At 46.3% G+C, this 23,390-nt stretch overlaps 1 protein-coding gene across 1 annotated transcript in view; it reads right to left on the reverse strand.

Moving 5' to 3' along the window:
• Positions 1-22,591, reverse strand: part of B4GALT5 (beta-1,4-galactosyltransferase 5) — a 50,155-nt gene extending 27,564 nt beyond the window's left edge. Inside the window, exon 1 of the mRNA XM_077458807.1 lies at positions 19,809-22,591. Within this exon, the coding sequence (XP_077314933.1) occupies positions 19,809-19,914 (106 nt within the window). The 5' untranslated portion in view covers positions 19,915-22,591. The remainder of the gene's footprint in view (positions 1-19,808) is intronic.
• Positions 22,592-23,390: the final 799 nt, after the last annotated feature.

Below are 23,390 nucleotides of genomic sequence, written 5' to 3' on the forward strand. Positions count from 1 at the left end.
CTCAGGTTCCTGGGATGAGGACCTTCGGGAGCTACGTGTGTTGAATAAACCTTAGAAGGGTTGGTTCAGGCCCTGGGGTGTTGGGACTCCTGGAGCTGTGTGTGTGGAACAGACCTTAGCAGGGATAGCTCATGTCCTAGAGCAGGGGACCCCTTGGAGCTAAGTGTGGAGTAAACTTTATGAGGGAAGGCTCAAGTCCTGGGGTGAGGAACCTGGAACTGTGTATAGAATAGACCTTAGAAAGAATGGATCAGGTCCTGAGGTTGGTAACTTCTTTGAGCCATGTGTGTGGAATAGACCTTAGAAAGGGCGGCTCAAGGACTGTACTGGGGGAATCCTTGGATCAGTGTGTATTATAGACCTTAGAAGGGCAGCGGATTGGCTCAGGTCCTGGGGTGTCAGAAAGTTATCAACCAAATGTCATATATGAAGGTCTTCCAGTAAAGCTGTCAACACTGAGCCGACAGGCAACATTCTGCACCATATTAATCTCTATAATCTTCCCTTTAAAAGGGACAAATCTGTTCCTTATTACTGTATATAATGCAATCATTATTATAATACTGAAAATTCTGTCCTATGGAGCTAACACTCTAATGTAAAGGAGGTTTGGAGATCAGTCTTTACACAGCATTTGCATCATGTGTTAGGCTGGCCACAAATCTTTTAATTTGAATTGAAGAAACAATCTATTATAGTCAACTTTTATATTCCCTAAGCATAGAGTTACCTTCATATTCTGCTCCATTAGATGTTTCAAAGGAACCCCTTGCCCCAAAACATGCAAATTAAACTGCTCTATTACTGATATACAGATTGTGACTTTCTTCCAGAAGTCAGTAGTTACAGCCTCACTTCCATCTCTAACCACTCCCCCAGCCGCTGACCCAATACATGACTCTCATAGGACAGGCAAAGATGTGAGTGATATTCAGGATGATTCACTTCAGCCTGACTTCACCTCTATGTGCTTTGTGGGAAGCAAGATGGTGGAGCCTACTAAAGAAGACTGCAAGGTGATGTGGGGGGACCATGACTGAAAGGAGGACTGTGATGGGGCGGGGGCAGACATGACTGCAAGGGGCACTGTGATGGGGGGACCATGACTTCAAGCAGGACTGTGATGGGGGGGGACATGACTGCAAGGGGCACTGTGATGATGGGGGGGCGTGACTGCAAGGGGCACTGTGATGGGGGCATTATTGCAGGGGGCACTGTGATGGGTTCCATGACTGCAAGGGGCACTGTGATGGGGGGGAGCTTTGATTGGTAGGGGCGCTGTAGTGCCCCTGTACAGTGTTGTGATGTACAAGGGGACTGATATAAAGGGGTATTGTGAGACCCTGTGACACTCCCCCCCTTTCCCCGGAAAATTGTCTACACCAAAAGCGGTCCCTGGTGCCAAAAAGGTTGGGGTAAGCTGCTGCAGAGATATTAAAATGGCATTATACAGTGGTAACTAATTGTCTCTTAGGCCCCCACCTTTGTGTAGGGATGGTTATTCCAGTCTAATGCAGACTTCAAAGTAGAGGCCATAATGTGCATGTCACTGACCTTGAACAAATGTTCCTTCTCCTTAAAGCCCAACACCAGGCATTGCAAATTATTTGTATGTTTTTTTTTCATCTTTATTCGAAAAAAAATAATTCTTTTTTTTTCTAGTTTAGGAGATCTCTAAGCTTTGCTGAGAGTATCTGCTATATACAGTGGGGGGTTGCACTTAAAACTCCCCCCCTGAATCTGAACAGTGTCTATGATCAATACCAGTTCCAGTGTTGTGCGTCCATTCCTCTCACTCTTCTGTGCCATTTACATAGCAAAGCACAGCAGCAGGGCATCACTGTTGGACACCAGTTCCGTAGGAAGACCTTTATGTTATAACCTGCAGAATTAGCCCTCCTACTCTTGGTCATCCATTTGTCTCCTCAATAGTGATGGCCGAACGGTTCGCCCGGCGGTCGTTTCGCGGCGAATTTCCGACATTCGCGGTCCGCACGTTCGAACGCCTTTTTCCGTCGTTCGCCGCGGCGGACTTACGTGTTTAATGTATACAAGAACTTTAACCTTTGGTGACACGTTTATCATGTGATACAGGACAGCCAATTGAGACATGACAGCACATGGACACTTGTACATTCCCCCTAACCTATAAATACACCCGATCCGGTGGCCATTTTACATTCTTTCTTCTGTTAAGATAGGGACAGGTTCCTGTGTGGAGTAGGGAGAGATAAACCACTAGCTATTTGGTACACAAAAGTTCTTTTCAGGACTGGTATAGGTGTTAGGTGTTGATAGGTTTGCTGTGCTGCTGATTCTTGCAGCAGCCTGAGTGTCTTTTGTTAGTTTAGAGAAAGGGAAAGGACGGTGTATGCTACAGGGACAGCCAGATTAGTCTTTCATCATCATCATCATCATCATCATCATTAGCTGTTACTATCAAGGTCCACAAAAGAGCTGTTCCAGTAACCACTAATCGTTCTCTTTTTTTGCCAATTTGTATAGGGACAGGAAGGAAGCAGTGTTGTCAGGCAGTGAGGGTAATTTTAAAGACTTGCTGTTATTATTAGTTCCACAAAGGTTCTTTTCAGGACTGGTATCAGTGGTACAGTAATAGGCTTGTACATGTATAATATTCTTTCTTCCAAATATAGAAAGGATATTATACTTGACTGCTGCCCTTCTGCTGCAGTCTGCTAAACATTCACAACTCACTTGTTCCACAAAAGTTCTTATAAGGACTGGTAACTTGGTATAGGGTGCTACGGTACATAGGCTTGAGTGCGGTACAGTCTGCTGTTCTGTAAGGACCGCTATCGGTCCACAATAGATAGGGTTGACGTGCACCACTGCTGACCGCTGCCCTATACTGCAGCAGTCCTTCAGCGGTATAGGGACTGACGTACAGTCTGCTAAACACTAATACACAACCTGCTTGGTCCACAAAAGTTCTTATAAGGACTGGTAACTTGGTATAGGGTGCTACGGTACATAGGCTTGAGTGCGGTACAGTCTGCTGTTCTGTAAGGACCGCTATCGGTCCACAATAGATAGGGTTGACGTGCACCACTGCTGACCGCTGCCCTATACTGCAGCAGTCCTTCAGCGGTATAGGGACTGACGTACAGTCTGCTAAACACTAATACACAACCTGCTTGGTCCACAAAAGTTCTTATAAGGACTGGTAACTTGGTATAGGGTGCTACGGTACATAGGCTTGAGTGCGGTACAGTCTGCTGTTCTGTAAGGACCGCTATCGGTCCACAATAGATAGGGTTGACGTGCACCACTGCTGACCGCTCACCTATACTGCAGCAGTCCTTCAGCGGTATAGGGACTGACGTACAGTCTGCTAATCACTAACACACAACCTGCTTGTTCCACAAAAGTTCTTATAAGGACTGGTAACTTGGTATAGGGTGCTACGGTACATAGGCTTGAGTGCGGTACAGTCTGCTGTTCTGTAAGGACCGCTATCGGTCCACAATAGATAGGGTTGACGTGCACCACTGCTGACCGCTGCCCTATACTGCAGCAGTCCTTCAGCGGTATAGGGACTGACGTACAGTCTGCTAAACACTAATACACAACCTGCTTGGTCCACAAAAGTTCTTATAAGGACTGGTAACTTGGTATAGGGTGCTACGGTACATAGGCTTGAGTGCGGTACAGTCTGCTGTTCTGTAAGGACCGCTATCGGTCCACAATAGATAGGGTTGACGTGCACCACTGCTGACCGCTCACCTATACTGCAGCAGTCCTTCAGCGGTATAGGGACTGACGTACAGTCTGCTAATCACTAACACACAACCTGCTTGTTCCACAAAAGTTCTTATAAGGACTGGTAACTTGGTATAGGGTGCTACGGTACATAGGCTTGAGTGCGGTACAGTCTGCTGTTCTGTAAGGACCGCTATCGGTCCACAATAGATAGGGTTGACGTGCACCACTGCTGACCGCTCACCTATACTGCAGCAGTCCTTCAGCGGTATAGGGACTGACGTACAGTCTGCTAATCACTAACACACAACCTGCTTGTTCCACAAAAGTTCTTATAAGGACTGGTAACTTGGTATAGGGTGCTACGGTACATAGGCTTGAGTGCGGTACAGTCTGCTGTTCTGTAAGGACCGCTATCGGTCCACAATAGATAGGGTTGACGTGCACCACTGCTGACCGCTGCCCTATACTGCAGCAGTCCTTCAGCGGTATAGGGACTGACGTACAGTCTGCTAAACACTAATACACAACCTGCTTGGTCCACAAAAGTTCTTATAAGGACTGGTAACTTGGTATAGGGTGCTACGGTACATAGGCTTGAGTGCGGTACAGTCTGCTGTTCTGTAAGGACCGCTATAGGTCCACAATAGATAGGGTTGACGTGCACCACTGCTGACCGCTCACCTATACTGCAGCAGTCCTTCAGCGGTATAGGGACTAAGAGTTTTGTCACAGGGTCATTTAAAAAATGACATGCAGAGGAAGAGGCAGGCCCTTCCGCAGGGGTGGTAGGGGTAGGGCAGGAGCAACAGGCTTGAGCCAAAGTGGGAAGTTGCAGAAGGTGCGTTCAATTACTTTAAAGGATGCACCAGACTTGGTTGAGTGGCTCGCTCAGCCTTACTCTTCTGCACCCTCCTCATCCTCTCGATCTGCACCCTCTTCTTCACTCTCTGCTATGTGCACCCCCAAAGACACTACCACCAACAACACGACCACCACCACCACCACCACATACCTTCCGCTTGAGTCACTGGAATTATTTTCCGATCCATATCAAGAGGACATTTCTGATGCGCAGCCACTCTTGGTATTGGATCAGGAAGAGGAGGTAGCAACAAGCGCTACTCAGCAGTCTGACGCCAGTACCCAGATCAGCCCAAGGAGGAGGTTGGTCCCCGGTGTTGCTGCCTACTCCGAGATCTCTACTTATAGCGGTGGGGAAGGTGACGTTGATGATGACGTGTCTAGTGATGTCACGTGGGTGCCCACAAGAGAGGAAGAGGAGGGGAGTTCAGAGGGAGATATGGACCAGCAGATAGGGAGGAGAAGCAGCAATGACTTACATTGCACAGCAGGGACAAAGCAGACTGCAAATGTATCAGGAGCGAGTCATCGACCATGTACGGTCACATCTGGCGCTCCCAGGACACCGGCACATGGCTCCGCAGTGTGGGCTTTTTTTAACGTGTCCGCTGCTGACAATAGCGTTGCCATCTGCAATCTTTGCAGTCAACGCGTTAGTCGCGGTAAGCCCAATACTCACCTAGGGACGACCGCCTTAAGAAGGCACATGAGCAGCCATCACCGAGCCCAGTGGGAGCAACGGAACACACAAAGCCACACTGCAGGCTCTCACCGTCCAGCCTCGTCTTCTACTTCTCCTTCTCCTCTCTCCTCACAATTGTCCTCCACTCCACCTTCCATCACGCCAAGCTCACATTTTTCTGCAAAAAGGCAGGCTTCCGTGGGCCTAATGTTTGAGCGTAAAAAAATGATGATGCCGGATAACCCTCTTGCCCAACGGTTGGCGGCTGGCTTGTCAGAACTCATAGCCCGCCAACTACTGCCATATAAACTGGTGGACTCGGAGGCCTTTCGCAAATTTGTGGCCATTGGAACACCACAATGGAAGGTCCCAGGAAGGAAGTATTTCTCAGAGAAGGGCATCCCAGAGCTATATGGCCATGTTCAGCGGCAAGTGAATGTATCTCTGGCACACAGTGTCGGTGCCAAGATACATCTGACCACAGACACGTGGTCTAGCAAACACGGGCAGGGAAGGTATATCAGTTTTACTGCCCACTGGGTGAACCTTCTGACGGCCGTCAAGCATGTAACCCGTGGCACCCGTGTAGATTTGGTTTTACCGCCACGGATTGCATGCAGGCCTGACTCTTCTTCTCCTCCTCCTACTCCATCCTCCTCCCTCTCCTCCTCAGCTGCCTCCTCCTTTTCCGCTGCTAGCGTCTCTTCCACTGCACCGCCCAAGCTCCCCAGAACCTATTCCACATGCCAGGTGAGACGTTGCCATGCCGTGCTGCGTCTGTTGTGCCTGGAAGCAAAGAGCCACACTGGCCCGGCACTCCTTTCAGCTTTGCGTTCACAGGCAGATGAGTGGCTAACACCGCTCAATTTGACAGTTGGTAAAGTGGTGTGTGACAACGGTGCCAATCTGCTTAGCGCATTGAAACAGGGCAAAATCACGCACGTGCCGTGCATGGCACACGTCTTAAACTTGGTCGTGCAGCGATTCCTTGTCAAATACCCTGGGGTCCAGGACATCTTGCGGCAGGCAAGGAAAATCTCGGCCCATTTCAGAAGATCTTACACGGCCATGGCTCGCCTTGCTGACATTCAGCGGCGACACCATCTGCCGGTCAGACGTCTTATTTGCGATTGCCCGACGCGATGGAACTCAACCTTCTATATGCTTGATAGGCTGCTCCAGCAGAAACGTGCAGTTAACGTCTACCTGTATGAACTCTGCGAAAGAAACGGTTCTGGGGAGCTGGGTTTTTTTTCACCGCGCCAGTGGCTGCTCATGCGCGACACATGCAGACTTCTGCGGCCATTTGAGGAGATCACCAAACTGGTCAGTCGCAGCCATGGCGCCATCAGTGACATGGTACCTTATGCCTTCTTTCTGGAGCGTGCATTGCGTCGTGTCATTGATCAGGCTGTGGAGGAGCAGGAGCGGGAAGATGAGGAAGTCGCAATGCTGGATGAATTCCCAGGGGGGGCTACTCTATCTGAGACAAGTCAACAACAGGAGTCTGATGAGGAGTCAGAGGAGGATGGTGCCGGGGCGGATGAGCAGGAGCAAGAAGAGCATGCTTTAAACCTTTCTGGGATCCCTGTTGTGCGAGGATGGGGAGAGGAGAATGAAGAGGACGACATTATCCTGGATGATGAGCAGGAGCCAGGCCACCACACCGCTTCCACTTTAGTGCAAATGGGGGCCTTCATGCTCCAGTGTTTTAATAGGGACCCCCGTATAAAAAGCATGAGGGTCAAGGACCAGTACTGGGTGGCAACGTACTTAGACCCCCGGTACAAACACAAAATGGCGGAAATGTTACCGCCGTCGCAGAGGGCTGTCAGAATGCAGCACTTCCAGGCCTTGCTTCGAGAAATGCTGCATTCTGCTTTTGCGTGCGCTGGCAGAGGAGCAATTCCCACTCCCAGAGAAGGATTTGCGGGTACCAATCCAACAGCGCCTGCAAGAAGAGGCCGGTTTGAAGATGTGTTGGTGACTTCGGATATGAGGTCATTCTTTCAGCCGACCCATCGACAGGTGTCATCCGGATCCAGCATCAGGGAACGCCTAGACCGTCAGGTGTCCGACTACATTGGGTTAACGGCCGATGTGGACGCTCTGAGGAGTGATGAACCCCTAGACTACTGGGTGGGCAGGCTTGACCTCTGGCCAGAGCTTGCCCAATTTGCAATCGAACTGTTGGCTTGCCCCTCATCCAGTGTCCTGTCCGAAAGGACGTTCAGCGCAGCAGGGGGGATTGTGACCGATAAGCGTACTCGCCTAGCTCACCACAGTGTTAACTACCTCACATTTCTAAAAATGAATGAGGCATGGATCTCGGAGGAATTCAACACATGTGACCAGTAGACCATGTATATGTCTATAAACTATTTTTTTAATCAAGCACACAGACCTTCTTAATTCATTTGGCTCACTTCCTTGACCCAAAAAAGCACACCGTACTATATGCCCCTACCCTCCTCTTTGAAGAGGTTGAGCGGTGTCATATTTCTACTGGGGCTGCTTATGATATCCCTGTGCTGTGCTGACTTCCTCCTGGGGGTTCTTATTATGAAGGGATCACACTATCCCTGTGCTGTGCTGACTTCCTCCTGGGGGTTCTTATTATGAGGGGATCACACCATCCCTGTGCTGTGCTGACTTCCTCCTGGGGCTGCTTACGGTGCTGCTGTCAGTGCTGTATGTCACGGTGCTGCTGTCAGCGCTGTATGTCACGGTGCTGCTGTCAGCGCTGTATGTCACGGTGCTGCTGTCAGCGCTGTATGTCACGGTGCTGCTGTCAGCGCTGTATGTCACGGTGCTGCTGTCAGCGCTGTATGTCACGGTGCTGCTGTCAGCGCTGTATGTCACGGTGCTGCTGTCAGCGCTGTATGTCACGGTGCTGCTGTCAGCGCTGTATGTCACGGTGCTGCTGTCAGCGCTGTATGTCACGGTGCTGCTGTCAGCGCTGTATGTCACGGTGCTGCTGTCAGCGCTGTATGTCACGGTGCTGCTGTCAGTGCTCTGTATTACGGTGCTGCTGTCAGATGCCTCTATCACGGTGCATGTGTCATTCCGGTATGTCACGCTGCTGGTGATCATCTCCTGCACCCTCTTCTTTGCCTACCCTGGTCCCTGACCTTCCCTCTCCTCCATTGCCTTCATTAGCTCCATAGTCCTGAATTGTTAGAACAATTTCCCAAATAAAATAAAAATGCTTGTAGTTATCGATCCCAAATTCACCTCATACATGTATTATGTCATTGTCCAGATGGTGGGACTACGTTTTACCCCCTAATAATTACCACGTGGCCGCAAATTCGACATGAAGGTTTGCAAAGTTCGCCTCCCATTGAAGTCAATGGGGCCCGCGGCGAACGTTCGGTTTCGCGAACGTTTGGGTCCGTTCGCATTTCGCGTTCGCGAAACGTCCCGTCGGAAGTTCGTCCATCACTACTCCTCAATATACAGCCCGTTGCATTCCTCACTACACTGGACCTGCATATACCAAGTTACTTCACTTGTGTTTGGTTGGCGAGTCTTTGATATGTCTAAGCTTCTGTCTCAGTGTGTTGCTGGCTTGAAAAACATAGGGATGGAATGTTTTCTAAAAATCCTTCTGAACTTTTCTGACATTTCAGCCACATAAAGCCGCGTACACACGGGCGGACTGTCTGGCCAACTAAGTCCGTCAGACAATCCGACGTACAGTCCGTCCTACTTTTGAATGAACGGACTTGACCACACACGATGAACAGACAGTCCGCTGAAAGCTTGCGCGATGACGTGTACAGCACGTACGACGGGACTAGAAAAACGACATCCTATACACTGCAATGCAACCTTCGGCTGTGTAAATCCTTTCTGAGCATGCGCCATACTTAGTCCGTCCAACTTGCCTACTCACGAGCGGACTGTCCGCTGAAACCAAAGTTGGACGGACTGTATTACGGAAATTCCGAAAGACTTAGTCCGCCAGACTGTCCGCTGAAAAAGTCCGCTGAAGCCCACACACGAGTGGACTGTCCGCTGAAATGTGTTTCAGCGGACTAAGTTGGACAGACAGTCCGCCCGTGTGTACGCAGCCTAAGAGATGACTATATTACATATGGATAAGTAGGGAAACATATTCAACATTACTGAGAAAGTCCAGTTAAATGTGACTATTAATAGGTATCAGTTAAGGTCTGCTTCTAGAATTGTACCCCCCCCCCCCCCCACCAATCTTCCACCTCTTATCTTACCCCTTCTACTTCCACCACTTGGGCAGTGATTATAGTAAAGCTTTTTTAGGTGTGTCAATGATGCACTGCCAGCGAATAGGTTCCGGAGGGCTGTAAACCTTCGGTCTAGGAAAAGCATTATTTTCTCGGGAGCCATCAAGAATTGGGAGCAATCAGGTACTATTTTATGAGGGCTTCCCCTTATAGGGAGGCGTGGGGACTTCTCTCATGATGGAAGGGAAGGCTGATTCTATTTCTTCTTTGGAGGAATGTTAGAACATTCAGTAACCCACTGCTAGAACACAGGTCTCACTTTTCTTTACACCTCTCTCAATGTGTTATTAAGAATTTTTGCAACTCATTTCAAGTGTGGTGCCGCCATTATCTTGTATGACTCTTTGTACATATGTGCATGTACAATATATTTAGGTAAAGTCTGTTTTCTGCTTTCAAGAAGCCTTTAGTGGACTGTTTATTCAACAATATGGGGCTACTTTTGGACATGGTCTTAGATATGGAGAAAATAACAAGACAAAGGCCAGCATGTAGACCGGGCTGGATAGAGGTGCTGGGTTCTGGACAGGCCAGGCTGGGTCACCTACAGGGTGTCTCTAGTGTGACCATTATCAACCAGGGTTCCTCCAGAGGATGCTAAGGTTTCCTTGAACTGTGGCTGATTGCCCTTCCATTTCATGGTGCCGCCATAGTTCCAGGACCAACAAAACTTGGCAAAGCCAGCAGAATGACACCAATGATCTTTTTTAGCTGTCTGTATGTGTTGTATTATTCCTACTAACCACCGATGTAAGGGTCCAATTAATTGGATTTAGTAAGGGTTCCTTCAAGGCCTGGAAATTTATTTAGGGGTTCCTCTGGGTTAAAAAGGTTGAGAATGGCTGCTCTAGAGGGTGATAACCCTCATGGGCTCCATTCTAGAGAGCCTCAGGAAACTTGTGGCGACCAAAGGTTTAATGCACACTATAAGCTCTTGTACACACAGTCGGAGATTCCGACAACCAAATCCGTCTGATTTTGTCCGACGGATTTTGTCCGAAACTGTTGTATACACACAGTCGGACGAAGTTGTCGGAAAATCCGATCGTTCAGAACGTGATGACGTTATTTCATTACGACGGGACTATGTTCAGGCTAGTAGCCAATAGCTTTGGCGTAGGAATTTGATATGAGCATGCGTGGCACTTTGTCCAATTGGAATTCTCTACACATGATCGGAGTATGTCCGATCGGAGCATTTTGTCGGAAAATATTTCTGGCAAGTTAGAAAATTTGGTCCGACGGATATTCAGACGGAAACAGTCCGATGCAGACCACACACAGTCGGAATATCCGACAAAACGCTCCGATCGGAACACATTCTGTCGGAATCTCTGATCGTGTGTATAAGGGCTTAGTGTTCCTGTTACATTAAATGCCTACCCTTGTACTGCAGAAATCTCCAAAGTTACCAGGCTCAGGTTATCTGAAGGCCAAAGAAGTCACTGACAGATGTATACTTCCTGCCCCCCAGGCCAACTGTCTATTGCCATCTCCCTCCTATCCTAATTGAAGGCTAGCTCTAATATCACACTAAGCCCTTGTACACACGGTCGGACATTCCGACAACAGAATCCATCGGATTGTGTTGCATACACACGGTCGGACAAAGTTGTCGGAAAATCCGATCGTTCAGAACGTGATGACGTTATTTCATAACGATGGGACTACGTTCAGGCTTGTAGCCAATAGCTTTGGTCTAGGAATTTGATCTGAGCATGCGTGGCACTTTGTCCGATCGGAATTCTCTACACATGATCCGACAAAGTCCGATCGGATCATGTTGTCGGAAAGTTTTATAGCCAAGCTCTCAAACTTGGTCCGTCTGATATTCCGACGGAAACAGTCCGATGGAGCCCACACACTGTCGGATTATCTGACAACGCGGTCCGATCAGACATTTTCCATCGGAATGTCAGACCGTGTGTACAAGGGCTAACACTATCATATGTCATACACAAGGCACACTGAGGCTGGGGGGCAGAGGGGCTAAAGAGTTGGGTAAACTGCCACTTCACTCTTCTAACAGTTTGGTTCTAGGTGTAAGGACTTGGAGTAAGGGATCTGTGAGTATACAGTGTACTATTTCACCAACACAAATGCAGGGACAGCAGCAATTAGGACCTTTTATTAAATGCAGAAATATAATACTGAGAGTCATTAACACATGTGGGTGGTAGTCTAAAGCCACCGGAAGCCTTGCCATCCTATGCCTTGACCTATGTTGGCATTGCCGAAATCCGGCCCAGGGTGCAGCATCATGTATTTGCATGACTGACAGATATTAATGTAAAAGCTCCTGAGCATTCACTTAAAACTGTGTATTTCTATTCTTGTAAGGAATAACATTTAACTGGTGACAGGTGACAACAGTTAGTTGGAATAGATGGTAAAAGCCCATGAGATATGCTGACTTCAGATAACAGAAATGCTGGAGTCATACTAATATATATAAGGTACAACTGCAGGGTGAGGAGGATTACTTTACAGGCCTCAGGCCTCTGCATATAAGAATCTTCACCAACACACTTTCTCATAAAAAACATGAATCCCTTTATTTGAACAGGAAAGTATTCATCTCCATGCATGGGTGGAGGAACCATCTATTACACCTGGAAAAAGACGAGGAGCCACCAACATATCATAATGACTATTTAGCATGAAGTTCTCTACATATTATTTTACTTTCACAGGGGACGGACCATCTACATATTATTATTACACCTGCACAGGGGGAGTAGTTATCTACAAACTGTATCATTATTACACCTACATATAGGGAGGAGCTATCTACATAATTATTATTTAACGTTTACATAGGGAGGAGTCATTTATATATCATTATTACACCTGCACAAGGAAAGGAAACATCTACATACATTACATACATTACAGCTTCAGAGGTGGAGACGTCATCTATATATCATTATTACAACGGTACAAGGGGACGTTGTCTACATAAAATTATTACACTTGCACAGGGGGAGGAGTTATATACAGTTCATAATTACAACTGCACAGTGGGAAGAGTCATCTACATTGTATTATTACACCTTCAGATGGGGAGAAATCATCTATATAGCATTATTTCTAGGGCTGCGCTGATGTTTTTTTTTTTATCAAGTACCGATACTTTGTGGTGTGATTTGTGTCATTACAAAAAAAATTGGCACAAATCTCACTGCAAAGAATCACATGTGATTTGAACAGGAACGCGGTATTATTTCTGTCCGAATCGCACGTGGTTTCCCCCACTGCTCTTGTGTGTGTATAGAAAGAGAAAAGCACCATCTAGTGGGCAGTTTAAAAAAAAATGTTAAAACTCACAGTAAACATCTGGTCACATGCAAAGTAATCTACAGGTGTCCAAGTCCACCGATGATAGCAAGTCAGGGACGCTGGAGGTGCTGACAGGGCTGGAGGAGAAATTCGGGGACCCGTTGGGTATAGGGCGGAAGTGATGCCAGCATGGGGGCGGACCGCCTCTACATCTCCTCCATCCCTGTGAGAACATCCAGCGGCCGTAATTTGCTATCATCGGCGGACTGGGACACCTATGTAGATTATTTTGCATGTGGCCAGATATGTATTGTAAGTTCTAACTTTTTTTTAAACTGCCCACTTGATGGCGCTTTTCCCTTATTATACACACACACAGGAGTGGGAAATCGCATTCAATTGAGACAGGAATCGTATCGCATTCCTGGTCAAATCGCAATGCGATTCTTTTCAGTGATATTTGTGGCTATTCATTTTCTATTGATGCAAATCGCACTGAAAAGTATCGGTTTCGGTGTGGAGATCAATTGGGTGAGTACTGATACTAGCGCAAATGCTTGGTATCAGTGCATCCCTAATTAATACACTTGCAGTCTACATAAAATCATTACACTTGCACAAGGAGAGGCGTTATCTACAGTTCATAATTACATCTGCACAGGGGAAGGGGCCAACTACATTGTATTATTACAACTTCAGAAGGGGAGAAGTCATCTATATACGATTATTACCCCTGCACAGAGGAGTAATATCCCTCTAGAATTTATTACATCTTAATAGGTGTAGGAGCCACCTATATATATAATTATTCGACCTTTATAGGGGCAGATGCTAACTACATATTATTATTTTACTTTAACATAGGGAATAGTAATTTATATATTATTATTACACCTGCACAAGGAAAGGAGACATCTACATATTATTCTTACTGCTTCAGACGCAAAGAAGTCATCTATATATCATTATTACACTTGCACGGGGGGACCGCTATATAAAATGATTACACTTGCACAGGGGGAGGAGTTATCTACAGTTCATATTTACATCTGCACTGGGGGAAGAGCCATCTACATTGTATTATTACACCTTCACAGGAGGAGAAGTCATCTATATACCATTATTACCCCTGCACAGAGGAGTAATAGTCCTCTATAATTTATTACACCTAGGTGTAGGCGCGACCTATATATCATTATTAGACCTGTATAGGGGGAAGGGCTATCTATATATTATTCCACTTTTACATAGGATGTAGTCATTTACATATCATTATTACACCTACACAAGGAAAGGAAACATCTACATATCAGGCCGCGTACACACGCGGGGACTGTTCGGCCAACTTTGTCCGTCAAACAGTTTCGGCAAACAGTCCGCTCAAAATTAGCATGGACGGACATGGCTACACACGACGGACGAACAGTTTGCTGAAACCGTGCGCGATGACGTGAACGGCACGCACGACGGGACGAAAAATACGACGTCCTATACACTGCATTATAACTTTCGGCGTGTAAATCCTTTCTGAGCATGCGCGGAACTTAGTTTGCCGAACAAGCCTACACACGAGGGGACTGTTCGCTGAAACAAAGTTTCAGCGGACAGTTTTTCGGAATTTCCGAAAAACCTTGTTCAGCGGACTGTTCGCTGAAACTGTCCGCTGAAAGCCCACACACGGGCGGACTGTCCGCCGAAACACTGTTCAGCGGACAAAGTTGGCCGAACAGTCCCCGCGTGTGTACGCGGCCTCATTCATACAGCTTCAGGGACGAAGAAGTCATCTACTGTATATATCATTATTACACCTGCACAGGGTGGAGTTGTCTACATAAAATGTTTACACTTGCACAGGGGGAGGAGCCATCTACATTGTATTATTGCACCTTCAGAGAGGGGGAAGTCATTTATATACCATTATTACCCCTGCACAGAGCCGTAATAGTCCTCTATAATTTATTACACCTTAATAGGTGTAGGAGCCAACTATATATTTTTATTAGACCTGTATAGGGGGAGGAGCTATCTATATATTATTATTACACTTTTACATAGGGAGGAGTCATTTATATATCATTATTACACCTGCACAGGGGGGAGTTGTCTACATAAAACTATTACATTTCATAATTACACCTGCACAGGGGGAGGAGCCATCTATATTATTACACCTACAAATGGGGGGGGGGGTTACATAAAACTATTACACCTACACAGCTATCTATATATCATAATTACACAGGGTGAGGAGCCATCCATATTGTATTATTACACCTACAAAGGGGGGGTTTCTACATAAAACTATTACACCTACACAGTGGGAGGAGTTATCTATATATCATAATTACACCTGCACAGGGGGAGGAGCCATCTACATTGTATTATTACACCTTCAGAGGGGGAGAAGTCATCTATATACCCTTATTACTCCTGCACAGAGGAGTAATGGCCCTCTATAATGTATTGTAGGAGCCGCCTATATATAATTATTTTAACTACACAGGAACCCTTTACATATAATATTTATACCTACGCAGGGAAAAGCTGTCCTTAACCACTTGCCGACCGCCTCACGCCGATGTACGTCGGCAGAATGGCACGGGCAGGCATAAGCACGTAGATGTACGTGATTTGCCTCCCGCGGGTCGGGGGCCCGATCGGGCCCCCGCCCGGTGCCTGCGGCGGTCGGTTTTCGTTCGGGAGCGATCCCGGACGAGGGGACGGCCATTCATTCATGGCCACCCCCTCGCGATCGCTCCCGACGAATGGAAATCCCCGGTGACATCACTTCCTCTCCTGTAATGTAAACACAGGAGAGGAAGTGATGTATTCTCTCCTCCGTGTCGGTATTTTTCGTTCCGACACGGAGGAGAGCGGATCAGTGAGTTGCACCAACACATCCCACACACAGTAGAACATGCCAGGCACACTCACACCCCCCCTTTACCCCCCGATCACCCCCCCAATTACCCCTGCCCCCCAGTCACAGTGACACCAATGTCATTTTTTTTTTTTTTTTTTTTTTTTTTGCATTGGTGTCATTTGTGACTGTAATAACTGTTAGGGCAGTTAGGGTTAGCCCCCTTTAGTTCTAATGTACCCCCCTAACCCCCCCAATAAAGGTTTAACCCCGTGATCACCCCCCGTCGCCAGTGTCACTAAGGCTGGGTTCACATTGCAGCGGTTTATGAGAACGAATGTGATTCGCACCGCACTGCAGTGCAAATCACATCCGATCTCTGTGCGATTCGAGTTCAGCCATTCGCCGCACCCGCCGCACCCGCCACACCCGCCGCACCCGCCGCAAATTCGCACGGGACCCTTTTTTTGGCCCGCAGCAGAATCGGATCGCATGGGTGTTCACACCATGCGATCCGAGTTTGCAGATCGCACTGCGATATGCGAACTGATCTGGGGGTGTCAGTAACATTTCACTGACACTCCCAGCAGTTCGCATAGGGCAGTGTGAACTGCCGCCGGGAGGCATGCGATGCGGGAACCCGCCGCGGATTCGCGGCGTTTCCGCATCGCTCCAGTGTGAACCCAGCCTAATAAGCGATCATTTTTCTGATCGCCGTATTAGTGTCACAGGTGACGCTAGTTAGGCAGGTAGGTATTTAGGTTCGCCGCAGCTTTTTATAGCGCTAGGGACCCCCATATACTACCGCATAAAGCCCCCTGATTGCCCCCTAGTTAACCCTTTCACCAGTGATCACCATATAACTGTTACAGGTGACGCTGGTTGGTTAGTTATTTTTTTATAGTTTCAGGGCACCCGCCATTTATTACCTAATAAAGGTTTAACCCCCTGATCACCCGGCAGGTGTCATTTGTGACTAATAACTGTTAGGGCAGTTAGGGTTAGCCCCCTTTAGTTCTAAGGTACCCCCCTAACCCCCCCAATAAAGGTTTAACCCCGTGATCACCCCCCGTCGCCAGTGTCACTAAGGCTGGGTTCACATTGCAGCGGTTTATGAGAACGGATGTGATTCGCACCGCACTGCAGTGCAAATCACATCCGATCTCTGTGCGATTCGAGTTCAGCTATACAGATAGTATGGCTGAATTCGTGTCGCACCCGCCGCACCCGCCGCAAACTCGCACGGGACCCTTTTTTTGGTCCGCAGCAGAATCGGATCGCATGGGTGTTCACACCATGCGATCCAAGTTTGCAGATCGCACTGCGATATGCGAACTGATCTGGGGGTGTCATTAACATTTCACTGACACTCCCAGCAGTTCGCATAGGGCAGTGTGAACTGCCGCCGGGAGGCATGCGATGCGGGAACCCGCCGCGCATTCGTGGCGTTCCCGCATCGCTCCAGTGTGAACCCAGCCTAATAAGCGATCGTTTTTCTGATCGCTGTATTAGTGTCACAGGTGACGCTAGTTAGGCAGGTAGGTATTTAGGTTCGCCGCAGCTTTTTATAGCGCCAGGGACCCCCATATACTACCGCATAAAGCCCCCTGATTGCCCCCTAGTTAACCCTTTCACCAGTGATCACCATATAACTGTTACAGGTGACGCTGGTTGGTTAGTTATTTTTTTATAGTTTCAGGGCACCCGCCATTTATTACCTAGTCTCACTAGTGTACCCCTAAATTTAGGGGTGTCTACTTTCTAAAATGGGGTCATTTGGGGGGGGGGGTTTGTGCCATCTTGGCATTTTATGGCCTTCAAAACTGTAACGCCCTTAGAAAGCCTGAAGGCGGTGCTTGGTTTTTGGGGCCCCGTACGCGGCTAGGCTCCCAAAAAGTCCCACATATGTGGTATCCCCGTACTCAGGAGAAGCAGCAGAATTTATTTTGGGGTGTCATTTCACATATGCCCATGGCATGCGTGAGCAATATATCATTTAGTGACAACTTTGTGAAAAAAAAAAAAAGTTTGTAATTTTCCCGCAACTTGTGGCAAAATATAAAATATTCCATGGACTCAACATGCCTCTCAGCAAATAGCTTGGGGTGTCTACTTTCTAAAATGGGGTCATTTGTGGGGGTTTTGTGCCATCTTGGCATTTTATGGCCTTCAAAACTGTAATAGGTAGTGAGAAGTGAACTCAAAAAATTACGCCCTTAGAAAGCCTGAAGGCGGTGCTTGGTTTTCGGGGCCCCGTACGCGGCTAGGCTCCCAAAAAGTCCCACATATGTGGTATCCCCGTACTCAGGAGAAGCAGCAGAATTTATTTTGGGGTGTCATTTCACATATGCCCATGGCATGCATGAGCAATATATCATTTAGTGACAACTTTGTGAAAAAAAAAAAAAAAAAAAAAAAGTTTGTAATTTTCCCGCAACTTGTGGCAAAATATAAAATATTCCATGGACTCAACATGCCTCTCAGCAAATATCTTGGGGTGTCTACTTTCTAAAATGGGGTCATTTGTGGGGGTTTTGTGCCATCTTGGCATTTTATGGCCTTCAAAACTGTAATAGGTAGTGAGGCGTGAAATCAAAAATTTACGCCCTTAGAAAGCCTGAAGGCGGTGCTTGGTTTTCGGGGCCCTGTACGCGGCTAGGCTCCCAAAAAGTCCCACATATGTGGTATCCCCGTACTCAGGAGAAGCAGCAGAATTTATTTTGGGGTGTCATTTCACATACGCCCATAGCATGTGTGAGCAATATATCATTTAGTGACAACTTTGTGTAAAAAAAAAAAAAAATTTTTTTTTTGTCATTATTCAATCGCTTGAGGCAAAAAAATAAAATATTCAATGGGCTCAACATGCCTCTTATCAATTTCCTTAGGGGGTCTACTTTCCAAAATGGGGTCATTTGGGGGGGTTTTGTACTGCCCTGTCATTTTAGCACCTCAAGAAATGAGATAGGCAGTCGTAAACTAAAAGCTGCGTAAATTCCAGAAAACGTACCTTAGTTTGTAGATGTGACAACTTTTGCGCAAACCAATAAATATACAATTATTGACTTTTTTTTTACCAAAGACATGTGGCTGAATACATTTTGTCCTAAATGTATGACTAAAATTGAGTTTATTGGATTTTTCTAATAACAAAAAGTAGAAAATATCATTTTTTTTCAAAATTTGCGGTCTTTTTACGTTTATATCGCAAAAAATAAAAATCGCAGAGGCAATCAAATACCATCAAAAGAAAGCTCTATTTGTGGGAAGAAAAGGACGCAAATTTTGTTTGGGTACAACATTGCATGACCGCGCAATTACCAGTTAAAGCAGCGCAGTGCCAAAGTGTAAAAAGACCTCTGGTCATTTACCAGCAAAATGGTCCGGTCTGAAAGTGGTTAATCACCATTACGCATGCGCAGGAGGAGGAACTATCTCTATATCCTTATTACACCCACAAGGTGGAAGGAACCTTTAACGCAAATTACTTTTATACCTACGCAGGTGGGAGGAGCCATAAGTATATAGTTATTTCGCCTTATTACACTTTAATAGGCCGAGTCGCTATTTATACTGTATATAATTATTATAACCGTGTGGGGGGGGGGGGGACATATACGTATCATCATTATTATGCCTACACTGGAGGAGGAGTCATCTGTATAGCATCATTATATTGTACCTGTGCAAATATATATTTTTTTTTTTTACTCGAATAGAAGGAGCCATATATTATTCTTTTTATACCTGTCATTGAAGCATTGATGAGAATCCTATATATGGAGGTACTCAAGGCTCCCCCATCCCTCTCTATGGATGGAGGAAGACTTTCCATCGATTGGAATATCCCTTTATATCACTTGCCGGAAAAACTCACAAGTAGACCCTCCTCCCTCACTAGTGAGCACCACTGCCCAAGTCCCTCATCGGTATCATGTATACTGCACATAGCGGGTCATATACAGTCACATAGTGTATGTACTACTAGTCATTTATAATACAACACTCTGTGATGCATAATGCACTGTATTACACTATAACATTCACACTGCTAGTTATAGCTAAGTCCCCATCACTAGCAACATCCATCCATCTACACACACACATAAATGATATATATATAAATGTCTCTTACCTATTCCTGGAGCCACATAAATGAAATAAAGAAAAGAAGAGGACAGGCAGAAGAAAAAAATCACCGCCAGCACAGATCGGTTTGGAATTCGGGCAATTTTCCTCATGGCACAATATGGAATCTTCGAAAATGAGATGTAAAAAAAGAGAATGTGCAGTTCCTGGAAAGAGGAAGGGGGGGGGGGGGTCACATCCACATATTAAAGGGCTCAAGATGACAATGGATAACAATCAGCGATCATATCTGAGAATTAGAGGTTATTGGGCATGGTAATAAAGGGGGGGAGGGGACACATCCATAGATTGTGCGTATTTAATTATTAATGATATTCAGATGTTTCCTGGAATCAAGAAGGAGTCTTCCGGATGTAGAAGAGGGGTATCCCATAGATTTTGGGGTCTCCTGATTAAGAGGAGGGAATATTCCACAGATCTCAGGGTCTCCAAATATAAAGGAGGGAATATTTTGAAGATATTAGCATCTACGGATATAGAGGAGGTTTTTTTTTTTTTTTTTTTTTTTTTTTTAAATATCTGAGTCTCTGTATATAGAGGACAGATATTCCACAGATATCACAGTCTCTATAAATGGAGTAGGGATATTCTGTCTCTATAAATAGAATAGGGGATGTTCCACAGATGCTGGGGTACCTGTATATAGAGGTGAGATTGTTTCAAAGATATTGGGGTCTTTGTATATAGAGAAGGGGATATTTCACAAATGTCACAGATGTTCCACATATATTTTGGTCCCTGTGTATAAGGGAGGAGATGCTCCACGGATTTTGGAGTCTTCAGATAAAGAGAAGATGTTCCACAATTATCAAAGTCTTCAGATAAGGAGGAGAAGGTGTTCCACAGATATTGGGGTCTTTGTATATAGAGAAGGGAAATTTTCCACAGATGTCAAAGGTCTTTTGATATAGAGGAGATGTTCCGCAGATATTTAGGTCCCTGTATGTAGAGGAGGAGATGTCCCACAGATTTTGGAGTCTTCAGATTTAGGGGAGAAGAAGTTCCACAAATATCAGAGTCTTCACATATGAAGGAGGAGATGTTCCACAAGTATTGGGGTCTTCAAATATAGAGAAGGAAATGTTCTACGGATATTGCGGCCTCTGTATGGGAGGAGATGTTCCACAGATTCCAGGGTCTCTGTATATAGAGGAGGGAATGTTCCACAGATATTGGGGTTTTCAGATATAGAGGAAGAGATGTTCCACAGATATCAGGACTTCTGTATATAGAGGAAGGGGTGCTCTAAAGACACTGGGGCCTCCTGATATAGAGGATGGGTATTCCACAGATATTGGGTTCTCTGTATTTAGGGAAAGTGACGTTCCCCAGTTGATGGGGCTCTCCAGATATAGAAGGATATTCCACAGATGGCAGGGGTTTCCAGATACATAGGAGGGGATATTCCACAAATGTCGAGGGTCCTACATACATGCAGGAGAGATGTTCCATAGATAACAGGGTTCTCCGGATATAAAGAAGGAATATTCTACGGATGATGGTATCTCAGATTATAAGAGAAAGCAGGTCCACGCATACTGGGAGCCTCTAAATATAAATGACATGGTCGATCCACAGATGATAGCACCTCTAATGATGGTAAAGGCAAAGTAGGTCCACGGATAATAAAGAATCAGATTGTTGAGACCAGTAGATCCACAGACAACGGGGTCTATAGAAGAGACAATATATCTACAGATGACAAGGGTCTCTGGATATAGAAGAGATGTAAGATCTACACATGATGAGGGTCTCCAGATGTAGAAGAGATGACAAATCTACAGATGATGAAGGTCTCTGAAAGATCTACACACGACGAGGGTCCCTGGGTGTAGAAGAGACGACCGATCTTCAGATGATGAGAGTCTCTGGATGGAGAAAAGGTGTTGGATCCAAAGACGATGGGTGGTCTCTGTATGTAGAAAAAAGGTGGTAGATCCGTAGATGATGGGGGCTACTGGATATAGAGGAGATGGTAGATCCGTAGATGATGGGGGCTACTGGATATAAAGGAGATGGTAGATCCGTAGATGATGGGGGCTACTGGATATAGAGGAGATGGTAGATCCGTAGATGATGGAGGCTACTGGATATAGAGGAGATGGTAGATCCGTAGATGATGGAGGCTACTGGATATAGAGGAGATGGTAGATCCGTGGATGATGGGGGCAACTGGATATAGAGGAGATGGTAGATCCGTAGATGATGGAGGCTACTGGATATAGAGGAGATGGTAGATCCGTGGATGATGGGGGCAACTGGATATAGAGGAGATGGTAGATCCGTAGATGATGGAGGCTACTGGATATAGAGGAGATGGTAGATCCGTGGATGATGGAGGCTACTGGATATAGAGGAGATGGTAGATCCGTAGATGATGTGGGTTACTGTATATAGAGGATATGGTCGATTTAGAGGTGCCAGTGATCTTAATGTATGAAGTAAAGGTAGATCCACAGATGACGAGGGCTTCCAGATAGAAAGGAAGGGGGCTGTACCGCAGAGGAGAGGTAGAAACACGACTAACTGGAGGGATGGAGATAAAATAAATGGTAATCCCAGAGAGGGCTTCGGAGTCTGCAGCAACTCCTCAGCAGGTGGGCAGCATCCAGAACAAAGGGGGATCTGGGCAGTTCCTGGGAAAGGAAAGTGATAGGGGAGGACAGTCAAGAGAAAGGGGTTCCCCTAGCTGCTAGTCTAATGCCGAGCAGCTCATGAATGGGAAGAAAGAAGACCGGGAGGGGGAGCGAGGAGACATGGAAGTGGGTGTGTTCTGGCAGAGACTGTCTACAAACTGCCAGCTGCAGCAGATAGCAGACAGGTCAGAGCTATGTCCTCTGCAGAAACTCACAGCGGCCAATCAGAGATCTCTCCCTGCCTCCTACAACAGATCAATGCTATTAGGAAGGTTTCAATTGTCCACCCTGATGGGTTGAGGTGATGAGATGAATAGGATATTCATAGTGGACACAGTGAACACAGACAGATGTGTGCTGTGCAACACACCGTGCACTACTGCAAAGGAACACAAATGCCTCTTTTACAATTACTCTTCATTTTATCTCAGTTTTAGGGTTTACTGTTTTTATCTTTATGCATCGCACAGCAACAAAATAAATAAACGGGTTCATTTCACATTTTAGGATAGTGAACGAGTTGGCCCAATTATTCCTTTTTACCCACCCCCCACGCTTTATTATGTACATCTGTTCAAATACTTGGTAACACAAATTTCTAATCAGCCAATCACATGGCAGAAACTCAATGCATCTAGACGTGGTGAAGACGACTTGCTGAAGTTCAAACCGAGCATCAGAATGGGGAAGAAAGGGGATTTAAGCGACTTTGAACGTGGCATGGTTGTTGGTGCCTGGCGGGCTGGTCTGAGTATTTCAAAAACTGCTGATCTACTGGGATTTTCACGCACAACCATCTCTCGAGTTTACAGAGAATGGTGCGAAAAAAGAAAATACCCAGTGAGTTGCAGTTGTGTGGAGGAAAATGCCTTGTTGATATCAGAGGTCGGAGGAGAATGGGCAGACTGGTTTGAGGTGATAGAAAGGCAACA

The sequence above is a fragment of the Lithobates pipiens genome, unplaced genomic scaffold, assembly GCF_037356315.1.
Source record: "Lithobates pipiens isolate NorthernLeopardFrog02 unplaced genomic scaffold, aLitPip1_a1.2 Scaffold_28, whole genome shotgun sequence".
Lineage (NCBI taxonomy): Eukaryota > Metazoa > Chordata > Amphibia > Anura > Ranidae > Lithobates > Lithobates pipiens.